Raw genomic sequence first — 13,075 nt, 5'->3', positions numbered from 1 at the left:
GTTCTTACCAACAGTCGAAATACCGATTTATAAAACGTGGCCACTCGTACGCATGTTCCTTTGCAACCAGCTGTTGATGAGTCCCACCTGTGCGTACCAGGTGCTTGTGTCCCTTCAGTCATTTACATAAAGAATAGCCCTCAATTAACCATATTTTATTACATCCTCAGGGGAATCCTGGAGAAAAAATAAACTATTGACAGCAAGATCAAGGCGCTGGCTGCCGAAGTGTAAGAGAACCAAACAAGTTGCAGGACACAGGAGAGGTTTCCGTATATGTGAAGTTTAAATAATGGGTTGTCATTTACAGTTAAGGAGTTGTTCTGTTTGGAGTCGGCTTTGTTAGGAAATGTCTCAGTGCAGCCCTATCTGAGCTGTCTGGTTACCCTGGCAACACGACATTTATGACCGGGGAGTTGAGGAGGTTCTGGGAGTTGTGAAATTGAATGTGGACTGGATTTAGATTTGTGCGGGTTTTCTGTCGCTCCACAGAGTCCCAAATCAAAAATTCCCCTTGATTCTCTAAAGCACATGTGATGATGTATACACGTAAACTCGCGACATGTTGTACTGACCAATAATAATCCATTAATAACATTAGGATTACCTCAAGGACGCAGTCTCTGATTTTGGACACAGTGTTTGTAGACAGTTCAGTTATTTCTCAGTTGCTTTGTTTCATATCTGCTGGGGTTCTGTTTCTAAACTGCTGCTCTTCTGTGCTCTGCTGTGTGTAGAAGAAGGCCCTCCAGTGGACAAAACCCTCTTCGGTGTCAGAGGTGCCAATAAATCCAGCCGACAGCTCCACACTTACTTCTGCCAGCAGCAGCAGCACACCAGCCACTCCAGCTGATTCCAGTCAAGCTGTTGAGCAGGAAAGCTGTGACTCTACTGAGACCAGTGTTGCTGCTGCTTTAGACCATGAAGGTGAGTCCAACATGCACCTGAGCCCTTTAGCGGTCACTGCTGCATGGGAGGATGGGACAATACCCAGTTAATACATAGAAAGGTACCAGCGATTAGCTGGGTCCATCTAGGCCTGTGCAGTATACTGGTTTGTACTGATAACTAGTTTATTTCCATTATGAAACATATTTTTCTATCCAAGTGAATGGCATAAGCAACTTCCAGAACATTTGCAGTTTGAAAATGTTTCAATGGGTGCCTATTTCACTGCTCTACACTAACATTTTGTTTTTAAAAGTAAACATTTAGGGGGGCGCTAGTGAGCCAGCAATGGAGTAAGACGCATGGTACGGAGCTAAACTCCTAAAACTCCGTTTCATTTTGCTCGTGTGGCATATTCGACGTGTGCACAAATTTGTAACTTCTATAGACAGTAATATTTTAAGTTTGGACTGTGGGCGTTCGGTAAATGGCGAGTAAGCTCTGGAAATACAAGTACACAGGCCTAGAGGCTAGCGAGGGAGCTAGCTCGTCGGTGCAGCCTTCGCCATCTCGGATGGACCAGATGCCCACTCCGGCCCCGGAGGGAAAGATGGATGCAGAGTCCCTGAAAGCGGAAGTTGTCACCTCACTGAGAGCAGACGTTGCTTTAATTATTAGGTCTGAACTGAAAAGTGTTTTATCTGACGAGCTAAATGCAATCAGGGGTGAGCTAAAGGATCGACTGTTGGCTCTGATGTGGATTCTGTTAAAGCCACGGTTGTCAGTGTGGAGGAAGGGCTAACAACATGCTCTGATGAAGTCACCATGTTGCAAACAGCTGTTGCTGAGCTGAAGCAGGAAGTTACAGAACTTAAGGAGAAGAATGAAGATATCGAAGGGAGGCTGCGGCGGTGCAATGTTTGTATTGTGGGAATCGCAGAGGAAGCAGGCTCGAGCACCGCTGCTTCAGTTTCCAAGATGTTGAAAGAAGTTAAGCAGTTGGAGAAAGAGATCCTGATTGACCGCTCACACAGAGGTCTTGCACCAAAGAAGCCAAATGGCAAACCCCGGGTCATCATTGCAAAGTTACGTTATCACAAAGACTGCTTGGATGTGCTACGACATGCTCGGGAACGAGGCCCGCTGCGTTACAGAGGGCAACCGGTTGCAATTTTTCCAGACCAACCACAAGGGTTGCTAAGGCCCGTGCTGTGTTCAATGACTTCAGGAATCCGCTGCGGGGCAATAGAGATGTCCGTTATGGAATACTATTCCCTGCACGTCTCCACATCCCGTTCAAAGGGGACACCAGAGAGTGTCAGAACCCAGAGAGGGCGATGGCCTACGTGAGGAGCACCATTGTGGCAGACAAACCCACGGGAGGACAATAATCATACTTTTCATCACATTTTTATTATCAGAGATGCCACCCTCCTCCTTCCTGTTTTCTTTCTCTGTTCTGTGGACACCCAATTGATGAGGAGGTGGGTTAATGCTGACTGACATACACTGTTGCAAATAGTAATTCGAGTTCTGTAATATTAATGCACATTCCATGTTAAGGAGAGTGGGCTGGGGCCATATTGCTGTTCATTTAGTGGTTTCTCGTTGTCCACATTTGTGTGATCTATTAAAAGGTGGGGGTTTTGGTCGTCATGTTCTTGTTGAAGACTGAGGTGGGATTATTGGGGTACCCGCTAGGCCTCTATTAATGGGTTATATCATGAGCTGCAGGTGTGAAGTCCAAGATCCTGTTATAAAAGGGATTTTGAACTGCCTCACTCTTTCTATAATTAAAAATGGCTAATGTTATCACTATAAGACAGGGTATGGGCTGCTCAGTAAAATTTGTTAGCTGGAATGTCAAATCGTTAAACCATCCTGTGAAACGAAAAAATGTTCTTGTACATCTTAATCTGAAAGCTGATATTGTTTATCTCCAAGAAACCCTTCTGCGTGTTGCTGATCAAGGTAGGTTGAAGGGGGGTTGGATTGGACAAATGTACCATTGTAATTTCAACTCTTAAGACGAGGGGATTACTATTCTTATAAACACAAGGGTTCCATTTATAATGTCTAAAGTAGAGTCTGACCCAGCAGGGCGTTGTGTGATGGTGGTGGGCCGTCTTCATGGAGTTCCAGTTATCTTGGTAAACATTTATGCCCCAAACTGGGATGATTCTGTTGTCTTTAACAATGTGTTTTCACAATTGCCTAGTATGGATTTGCATCATGTTATTTTGGGCGGGGATATGAACTGCGTTCTCTCCACAGCTTTGGATCGCAGCTCCCCAAATCAGCAGTCAGGTCAAAGTCAGCTGAGGTCATTAAATTTTTTCTCCAGGCATCAGGTTTAGCCGACGTTTGGCATTTTTACAATCCTAATACCAAGAACTACTCTTTTTTTTCGCCAGTCCGTAAGTCATTCTTAAGAATAGATTATTTTTTATAGATAAGAAACTCCTCCCAAATGTATCAGATTGTCAGTATCAACCTATTGTCATTTCGGACCATGGCCCTTTAACTATGACATTGCGCATTCCAGGGGTAGCCTCGGGTCACCGATCTTGGAGACTCGATCCTCTGCTTCTTTCTGATGATGGCTTTGTGACTTTTATTAATTCGGAAATTGAATTTTTTCTTGCCCAGAATCAGACTCCAGGGGTTTCATACTCTTTAATTGGGGAATCATTAAACGCGTATTTGAGAGGACAGGTTATTTCATATTGTGCAAGTTAAAAGGAGTGCACAAGCTGACTGATGGAATTGGCCGATGAAATTTTGAAATTAGATCTGTTGTACAGTGCCTCACCTTCAGATACTTTGCACAAACAGCGCCTGACTCTCAAAATGGAATTTGACCTCCTTTCGACCCACCAAGCAGAAAATTTGATTTTGAAATCCAGGCGTAAGTATTATGAAGACGGGGAAAGAGCAGGTAAAGTTTTGGCACACCAGCTGCATCAGAGAACTGCTAACCAGTATATATCGGAAGTTAATGATGAGCAAAACATAAAACACACAGATCAATTTGAAATCAACAGGTGTTTCTACAACTACTACTCAAGGTTATATACCTCGGAGTCGCTCCAGGAGAATTCCATACTAGACTCCTTTTTTCATGATTTGGACGTTCCCCAGTTGAAACCAGAATCAATTGCCGGGATGGAAGAGAATATTTCAACAGGAGAACTGATTGCAGCTATGAAGAGCATGCAAAGTGGAAAATCACCGGGCCCAGATGGGTTTCCATCTGAATTTTCTAAAACTTTCTCTAGGGTACTTGTCCCACTTTTACTCTGTATCTAATGAATCCCTCTCAACAAATTCTCTCCCCGTACTATGCGGGAAGCCACCATTTCTCTTATTCTGAAGAATGATAATAATCCCAGTAATTGTAGTTCATATCGGCCTGATAATAATCCCAGTAATTGTAGTTCATATCGGCCTATATCGCTTCTTAATACAGATGTCAAAATCCGTACTACATTGCTTGCCCGACGTTTAGAACACGCTCTCCCCGCGATCATAGCGTCTGACCAAACTGGCTTCGTGAAGGGTAGATATTTGTTTTTTAATCTCAGGCGTCTTTTCAATATTCTTTATAACCCCTCCACATCAGCCACACCAGAGACAGTGCTATCGTTGGACGGGGAGGAGGCGTTTGACCGCGTGGAATGGAACTATCTGTTTTATAATCTTGAAAAATTTGGTTTTGGTCAAAAGTTTTTATCTTGGATTAAAATTCTCTATTCATCACCAATAGCAGCTGTCCGAACAAATAACATTTCAGCTTTATTTGACCTACAGAGGGGCACTAGACAGGGTTGTCCATTGTCACAGCTCCTCTTCACAATAGCCATAGTACCCTTAGCGCTCGCTGTCTGACAGGATATTAATATTAAAGGGGTTACTCGCAGTAGTCAAGAGTGCAAGCTTTCTCTTTATGCTGATGACTTGCTTTTATATGTTTGTGATCCCATGAACAGCCTCCCTCATATACTGAACGTTTTGCATAGATTTGGTAGAATATCTGGTTATAAAATTAATATCCAGAAAAGTGAACTGATACCAATTAATTTGGCTGCAAGAAGTACTTCCTTTGGTTCCACACCTTTCAAAATTAATACTAAAAGGTTTAAATATCCAGGAATTTAGATATCCCTAAATTACAAGGATCTTTATAAATATAATTTTTTGCCCCTCATAGATCGATTGAAACAAGATGTTAAGAGTCTGGGATATGCTACCCCTCTCTTTAAGTGGTAGAATAAACATTAAGATGTCCTTTTTGCCAAGACTTCTCTATCTGTTCCAAAATATTCCTATTTACTTGAGAAATTCCCCCCCCCCCCACCCCCCCGCATTTGGGGGACAACTGCATGCATTCATGTCTTTATTAACCAAGCATCCATTTCTCCAACGTGGCAAGTGGCAACAAAGTTTCAATATATTTCAGTGTAAAAATGTCATTTTAGTTAAAAAGGGACAGATAACATGAGTTTTCTTCTTTCTGTTCCCTTTTCATTTTCCTGGTTTGATAAACTTACAGTTTATAACCTATAGGGCATGTTGTGATCTGTGGGGGAAACCGGAGTACCCGGAGGAAACCCACGCATGCATGGGGAGAACACGCAACTCCACGCAGAAAGGCCGCAGCCAAACTAATGTACATGTGGAAGAATGCCTTCTCCAGGTCATAGATGAGGTCCTGCCCCAAGCATTGTATTTCAAGTGTCATGAGGTCTTGTTCACAAGTTAGTGAAAGATGGAGCAAGCATTGTACCGGTTTTTCATGGTGAAGAGAGCTGAGCCAGAAAGCAAAGCTCTCGATTTATCGGTCAGTTTATGTTCCAACCCTCACCTATAGTCTTGAACTTGGTTTGTTCCATCTGAATTGAGTTGGATTACAGATCCTTTCCTTATCTTTGACCTGTAAATGCATGCTCCACCCACTCTGCCACTTAACTTTCTATCACAAAGCTCAGGCTGCTGCTAGATATTAGGCACGTTTCCATTGTCAGACCTTCAGGGTAATTTTTGGGAGGGTGGAAATTGACCGGGAGATGCAATGGCTCAGTCCTCTCAGCTATTGTGTTTCCATGACATTTCAGGACTTTTCACAGACATCAGCATATCGCGACTGCTTTGGCAGTGAGCAAAGTATAAGAGGGCTTTCTGAGAGGTGCCAAGGATTTTTCTGTAGCGGCCCCCTAGGCTCTGGAATGTGCTGCCTAACATTATGCCCAAGCATTAGGTTGGCCTCTTCACTGTGGTTTTAAAAACCCATTTTTATGATATGGCTTGTAACTCGTCATGAAAGTCTTTGTAGTGTTGGTTCTTAATCTTTAGTCCTTATGCATTTTTATGTTGTGTATTTTTTAATGTTTTTAATTTCTGTGAAGCACTTTGGTCGGTTTTATACTGTTCTAAGGTGCTATACAAATAAAGCTGCCTTGCCTTGGCAAAGTCGCTGAACAGCACCAAAGTTACAAGTATCACTGATAACTGGTTACTTCTAGTTACCACTAGTGATATCTAGTGACCAGTAGTTACCACTGTTTAAGTCTTGTTACCACTAGTGGCCAGTTATGAGTAATTACTTGTATTTAACACTTGTAATTAAGAATGACCAGTTCATTTTAGTTACCACTGGTTACCATTAGTTACCTGTTACATCTAGTTCCCACTGCACTTAAGTTGCTGCTAATTACCATTAGTTACTGGTTACTTTTTGTTGCCACTGGTTAGAATAGAAGATAATAGACTATTAGTCCTACAGTGGGGAAATTCACTTGCTACCATTATTCACTTCTTAGCATTAGTTACCAGTTACATCTAGTTTCCACTGGTTACTCTAACTTACCACTGGTTACCATTAGTTATCAGTTACATTTGGTACCACCAGAGCTCTGTTAAAGTCCAGACTGACTCAGATCTTGATAACGACTCACATTTATTCATCAGAACCAGGCATTCTGATGGTACCAGAGCCTTTTAGGACTTGAAATGTACTCAGACTTTAAAACTGGATAAACCATATTCCTGTTGGCATTTGTATTAAGTGGTTGTTGTTTTCCTGACCTAAAGTGTCGGTGGATGAGAGTTCGTCCAATGCGTCCTGCTCCTCTCAGCTGCAGACTCCCAGCACTCAGCCGCAGACTCGTCTCAGCAGGACAGCAGGACAACAGAACCGTTCAGATGGACAGCAGACCCAACACGCCCAGACCCGGTTGAGCCGTTCCAGACAGGTCAGCACTGTGCACCAAACCACTAATGTTTCTCTGATCACATCTGCTTTAATGTTGCTCTAATCCAGGGGTGTCAAACTCATTTTCACTAAGGGCCACGTTAGCCTAATGGTTGCCCTCAAAGGGCCACATGTAACTGTAAAACATTATAAATGTAACCAAATATAATGTAAAATAAATGCTACTACTTTATAACATATAGTCAAATGTATTTATTACTCATTCAATTTATAAATATTACTGTGCATTTAAAAATTGTTTACTTGTTGCTCAATAAAGCAACTTTAACATAAATATAGTCAAATTTGTCAGGTGAAGAAACCCACATTACTCCACTGCTCAACAATCAAATTATTAAAAAAATATATAAAGAAAAATATTTAAACAAGTTTAGGGTTTACCTGCGTTCAAATGTGCGTGGCGGCCGCCTCCAGCTAATTTTGTGCCGCCCCAGCCTGATTTCACTCTGCCCCAGCTATATGGATGTTATTTTAACTGCAGTTGCAGCGTTGCACCACTACAGGGTGCTGTATCAGCAGCGGTGCATCGAAAAGCACTAAAACCGCTGCAGAAAAAGATGAAAAATTGCTTTTCTCGCTAGTTGGTACATATCTATGGTTGGTGCTATTGTCGTCCTGATTTTCCCCCAGGCTCTTCCGTATCAGAGCAGGGCTGTACCTGTCTGTGTGTGTCTGTCTATTTTTAAACGTAGCACTGGTGCAACATCTTTGAATTACTATTTTCCCCAGAACTTTATTGAACAAAAGTAAGTTACGTGTAAGAAAAAAGCTTTTTACTGGCGCACAGTGTGGTCATCTGGATGCAGTGGAGGAAAATGAAGGAACCAGCAAAGGCAGAACCGGTCCATAGTTTGGGATCAAAAGTGCAGCTACACGCAGATCGGCTAATGCTAAAGCTAACGGGTAGCAGTCTCACTATCAAGTGGCGTGCTGAAAAATGTATGATATACCCTCAAATAAAAGCGGCCAGTCTGCAGTTAAAGCACATCTTGTTCGTTTTATTTGATATCCATTGTGGTGGTGTATAGAGCCAAAAATGTTAGCATTGTGTCCATGTCCCAATATTTATGGACCTGACTGTAACATGCTGTGATTAATGCACTGCTCAAGTGCCTCCTATGTGCCGCCCTTCAGTGTCAGGCAGCAAACTGATCAGACGAGGCCAAAGTCATGATAAACTTGAATTTTCTTAAATTTATTTCACTCAAAAGTAAAACCAGAGCAACCAGAAGTACACATAAAATGAATATGAATGCTTTACAAAAGTGCGGACAATTTCTTCAGCCACAGTAAAACTAGCTCTCACTGCTGCATTGTTTTTGGCTTTGGCTTTTGTGAACGCATACTGCTGCCATCGCAGTTTGTCTTTTAATTGTTTGACTATTTGTTGTTTCTCTTGAAGGCAAACTTTGGCATACTTGGCTCCGTGTTTGGTGTCTCTGGATTGACCTGCACCCTCTCAGTAGAAGAGTAGACGCCGATGGCTACTGTGCATGATAGTTACATTTTCGTGGTCCACTTCTTATAAACTCTAGGGTTAATTGGATGTTTTAGCTAAGGCTTTAGCTCTGTGGAGATCTGGAGCTCTCTAACTGTGGTAGAGCTCCATTCATAAACCCGTTCACACGCCAGAATGAGAGCTCACTTTAATATTCATCAGGCAAATTATGTGCGAGTTTGGGTTACGTTCACCAAACAAAAAGTTTACGAATGATTGTTAAATAAACTTGTTCAAGTACAACACCACTGTTTTGTATTTATAGACTTTTCCCTTCTCAGGCGTACCTCGGTTTGGTGCAGGTTGTGTTTTTGTGTTGGTTTGTTTTTCATTCTGGTTTAAAATAGGACTGCAGCTATTGGATATTTTAGTATTTGAATATTCTGTTGAATCTTCTGATTAATCGAATGTTCCATGTTGACATGTTTCAGGAGACCATGGTCTGCTGCTTAAAATATTAAATAAAGCAACAAAATTATGAGGCTGAAATGTCAGACTCTTGTTATAAAAGGCTCAGCAGGGAGCCCAAGTCTCCTCCCTTTCTGGTCGGCTCATGGGTTCCCGGAAGAATGAAAAAATGAAAGCAAGTCAACGGTGCTAAAAGGGCTATTTTCTAATCGCTTAGCCTTGGACCCTGGATCACATATATGTTGTATTTATGCTTAAATTAAAACTAGTGATGTGTTTTGACCATGCCAGTCATTAGCTGCTACTTACAACATGGCCAGATTTATGGTGGTTCTTCCCTCCTGATGGAAGGATTTGAAGTTCGCTGAACTTACTGCCTTTTTCCTTCTGTTTTGCTCCGTGTCTGGTTCGATTACATCACTTTTGTGAAGAACATTTGTAGTTCTGGACTTATTTTCACACAAAACCTAAAAGAATGGTTTCCCCCATTGGAAAATAAGCGTGTTCTTGGTAGAGTATTCAGAACTTAACTAGATTATTTTAAACTAATAGTAGAGTCCATAAAACATAGTTTGTGAAGCCTTTATTTGATTTGTTACAGTTGAAAAATAGACAAGTTTCATCTGGTCCACCATAGATCTGGTCCAGCTGTAAACTACAACACCTAGACTCTTCAAACCAGGGGCCTCATTAATCAAACATTCGTAGAAACGTTCCTATCTTCAATCCTAGGAATGGATTTTAGAATGTTCGTACGAACAGTCAAAAGACTGATTTGTGAAACACACGGTGACATCTCGTACGCATGTTCCTCAACAATCAGCTGTTGATAATTCCCACTTGTGCGTACTCAGGTGCTTGTGCCTGTTGACAGACATTTGCATAGAAAAACTCCCTCAATTAACTACCGTAAATCCTCTAATATTAGCCTGTATTCAATTAACTGCCGGGTATCATATTTTGGCCGGTGTCTGAGTCGTCGGAGGTGAATAATGGCCGTTTTTTTATTGTGGCCGGGTGGAATGTGGTAACAAGCAAGTACGGGGGGCGGTTGTGTCATCGTCTCACTTTTGATTTGCCAGTGATAGACTGCGAGGGTAACTTTAACCGTGCGGAGACGAAGAGGAGGCGAAAATTTGATATCAAGTCCAAAGAGAACGTGCTGATTATGCTGCAGAACACTCTGGGGAGCAGTAGCAGGGGTTGTATGAACTAGTCACTAGTCGACTTCACCGCTCTATAGTGACTTGTTATGCCTGTCATCGACTAGTCGCTGTCACGTGATCATGACCGGCAAGATGCAGTCCACAGAAAAGACAGCAGCCTGCTGTCAGCAGGTGACGAGCTCCTGCGTGTCTGGAGGCAACGCGCTGTGCCAGAGCGTCGGTACTGACACCCGCCGTAAAACGGACATTTAACCGAATTGTGACCTTTTCCCTCTTGCAATTTAACCTTCCCCTCACCCCCATCCTAACCTTAACCAGCTTGCGCATGCAAAGCTCTGATTGTTGACGCGCTCCAGACATCTGCGTCCTGAGCACGGCCACAGTAACATTATCAAATCAGGTGTCGCCACCTCAAAAACTAATTTAACACGCGATCATTCATGTCGGCTCATTTCCTTTTATGTTTTCTGTCTTTTATTCTTTTATTTGTGCCTGATGTGTTTCGCTGCTGTGGATCAGGGCGCATCACCTGTTTTGTCCTCGGTGACGCACCTCACCGGTGCGGCCGGTGAGCACCCCGCTGTTTTAGCGGTCGGTAGATATTTTAGAACTGCAGTTCAAAGGTAACTCATGAGGTGAATATATATGAAGCCAGGTAGCAGTTTCTCTTTAGGATTGAGAGGAGATGCAGGAAGATAATAAACAGGCAGGACAGAAAAATAGTCAAATAAAAACAAGTTAGTTTTTGTACCTGCTGGTTGCAACAAACAGACACCACTGAAGCTAATCAGAAGTGAGGAACAGAAAATGAAATAATTATTTTAATGTTTAGAGCAGCAGGAACTCCGAGAGGCTGCAGGTGCATCAGTGAGTTTGCGGCCGCTGCGCAGGGGGAGGGGGGAGAGGGCTGAAGCAGGGGGAGGGGGGAGAGGACTGAAGCAGGGGGAGGGGGGAGAGGATTGAAGCAGGGGGAGGGGGGAGAGGACTGAAGCAGGGGGAGGGGGGAGAGGACTGAAGCAGAGGATTGAAGCAGGGGGAGGGGGAGAGGACTGAAGCAGGGGGAGGGGGGAGAGGACTGAAGCAGGGGGAGGGGGGAGAGGACCGAAGCAGGGGGAGGGGGGAGAGGACTGAAGCAGGGGGAGGGGGGGAGAGGGCTGAGGCAGGGGGAGGGGGGAGAGGGCTGAAGCAGAAACTATCATTGTTAAAAGAAATGTGATTAACTTTGAAAATGTGGGCGCAATTTTAATTGTCAAACTCCAGCGAACCATTAGTTCATTTTTCTCAAATAGAAATTGAGGCCTGCCTCTAATTCTGGTCCTCCTTCCAATAAAGGCCTGGAGCTTGAGTCAAATACAGGCCCGGGCCTGTATTAGAGAATTTACGGTAATTCACTGCCAGCCGATTCCTGATCAGTAAAGCCCTTCGCTGCCAGTGTTTCTCACAGTTTTTACTGTTTTTTTAAGAGTGACAGAACGTTGCGCGCTAGGATGATGTCGACGCCAACACTAGCAAAACAAAGCAGAGACTCACCTCTTACATCAGGAAGAATCCGCACGTTTCGAGCGTTATCCGTTCTTTCATAATCCGTTGTTGTATTGTGATCGCCAGAAGCTTTTCCGGTTCGCGCCTCACTTGTTTTTTTACAGCAGCGGCCCAAAACGATCTCCTAACACATGGATTTCTGCTTCCTGATCACGTGACGAAGATCGACTTTAGAGCTGAGTTGTTTGTTCTCACGGTGCGGGGGCTCGTTCCGACACCCACACAGTAAAAAAAAATTGACAAATTTATTCGTCAATGGCAGTGAATGAGTTAACCATATTTGGTCACGCTGCGTCCTCAGCATGTGAGGGGATTCCCTGTGATTTTTTTTTCCGTTTTCTGAAAAAAAGAGAAACTTTCTTGACAACGAGATTGAAACACAGGCTGCCGAAGTGCCAAAAACCACATGAGGTTCCTGTCAGTAATGAATAAAAAATGGATTTTATAAATCGTAGAGTAACAGGTTCTCATTTACATTAGGGAGTCATTCTGTTTGGAGTTAGTTTTATTTGGAAATGTTTTCTGAGAGTGCAGCCACAGCTATTTGGTTACCATGGCAATGCGGCATGTATGATCGGGGAGTGGAGGAGGTTCTGAGGGGTTCTGATAGTTGTAAAATAAAACATGAGCTGGAATCGGATTTATGAGGTTTGTGTCGCCCCACAAAGGATCCCAAATCCCAGCATAGCAGAAAGATTTCCTTTGCTTTCCTCTGCTCACGGAGAACGCGTTCCCTCCAGAGTGTACGCTCTGTTAAATCCTCCAATAACACAGACTAGTTATGGTGTAATGTCAGGTTCCCGTCATTCACACGTGTCTTTTATTGGTTTTAGCACCAATTATGCAAAAAGCCGTTTTTCCACTGACTAAATGACATACTGGGTAAATAAAAGCCAGCCAGTGAATAGGGAAATTACAGTGTTGAAAGTAACAGACTTGTATGTAAAAAATAATTAATGCCGCACAAGTGGTACTCAAAAGATTTTGACATGGTTGGCTGGTCTGATATTGTAGCAGCATCCGCTGGGTAATGTGCAGGTCACTATTGTAAACAGAGTTTTAGCATAGTGAGTAAACACAAATAGCACTTATAAATGTTAGTGCACCTGATCAGTCTTGAAACAGTGAATGTGTGGTTCAGGTTTACGGGTTCACCTGGTTTTGTGGTTGTTACTACGGTGGAAGCTGTCCCTGAATCTACTTGTCCTGGTCGTATGTGACCTGTACGGTCAGCCTGACGGTAACCGTTCCGACAGGTGGTTACTGGGGTGGTGTTGCCTGCTCTACTGAGGTAATGTCCTC

The 13,075-nt window shown here is 43.1% G+C and overlaps 1 protein-coding gene across 2 annotated transcripts in view; it reads left to right on the top strand.

Annotated features, from left to right (window-relative positions):
- The window catches only part of asxl1 (ASXL transcriptional regulator 1), a 49,017-nt gene that overhangs the window by 22,524 nt on the left and 13,418 nt on the right, over nt 1–13,075 (top strand). For both annotated transcript variants that reach the window (XM_015967370.3, XM_054745605.2), the window contains 2 exons: nt 738–927; nt 6,979–7,139. In XM_015967370.3, coding sequence (XP_015822856.2) covers nt 738–927; nt 6,979–7,139 — 351 coding nt within the window. The remainder of the gene's footprint in view (nt 1–737; nt 928–6,978; nt 7,140–13,075) is intronic.

This window comes from Nothobranchius furzeri, chromosome 10, assembly GCF_043380555.1.
Source record: "Nothobranchius furzeri strain GRZ-AD chromosome 10, NfurGRZ-RIMD1, whole genome shotgun sequence".
NCBI lineage: Eukaryota > Metazoa > Chordata > Actinopteri > Cyprinodontiformes > Nothobranchiidae > Nothobranchius > Nothobranchius furzeri.
The sequence above is the reverse complement of the archived record's forward strand: the minus strand, read 5'-3'. Positions and strand labels throughout refer to the sequence as shown.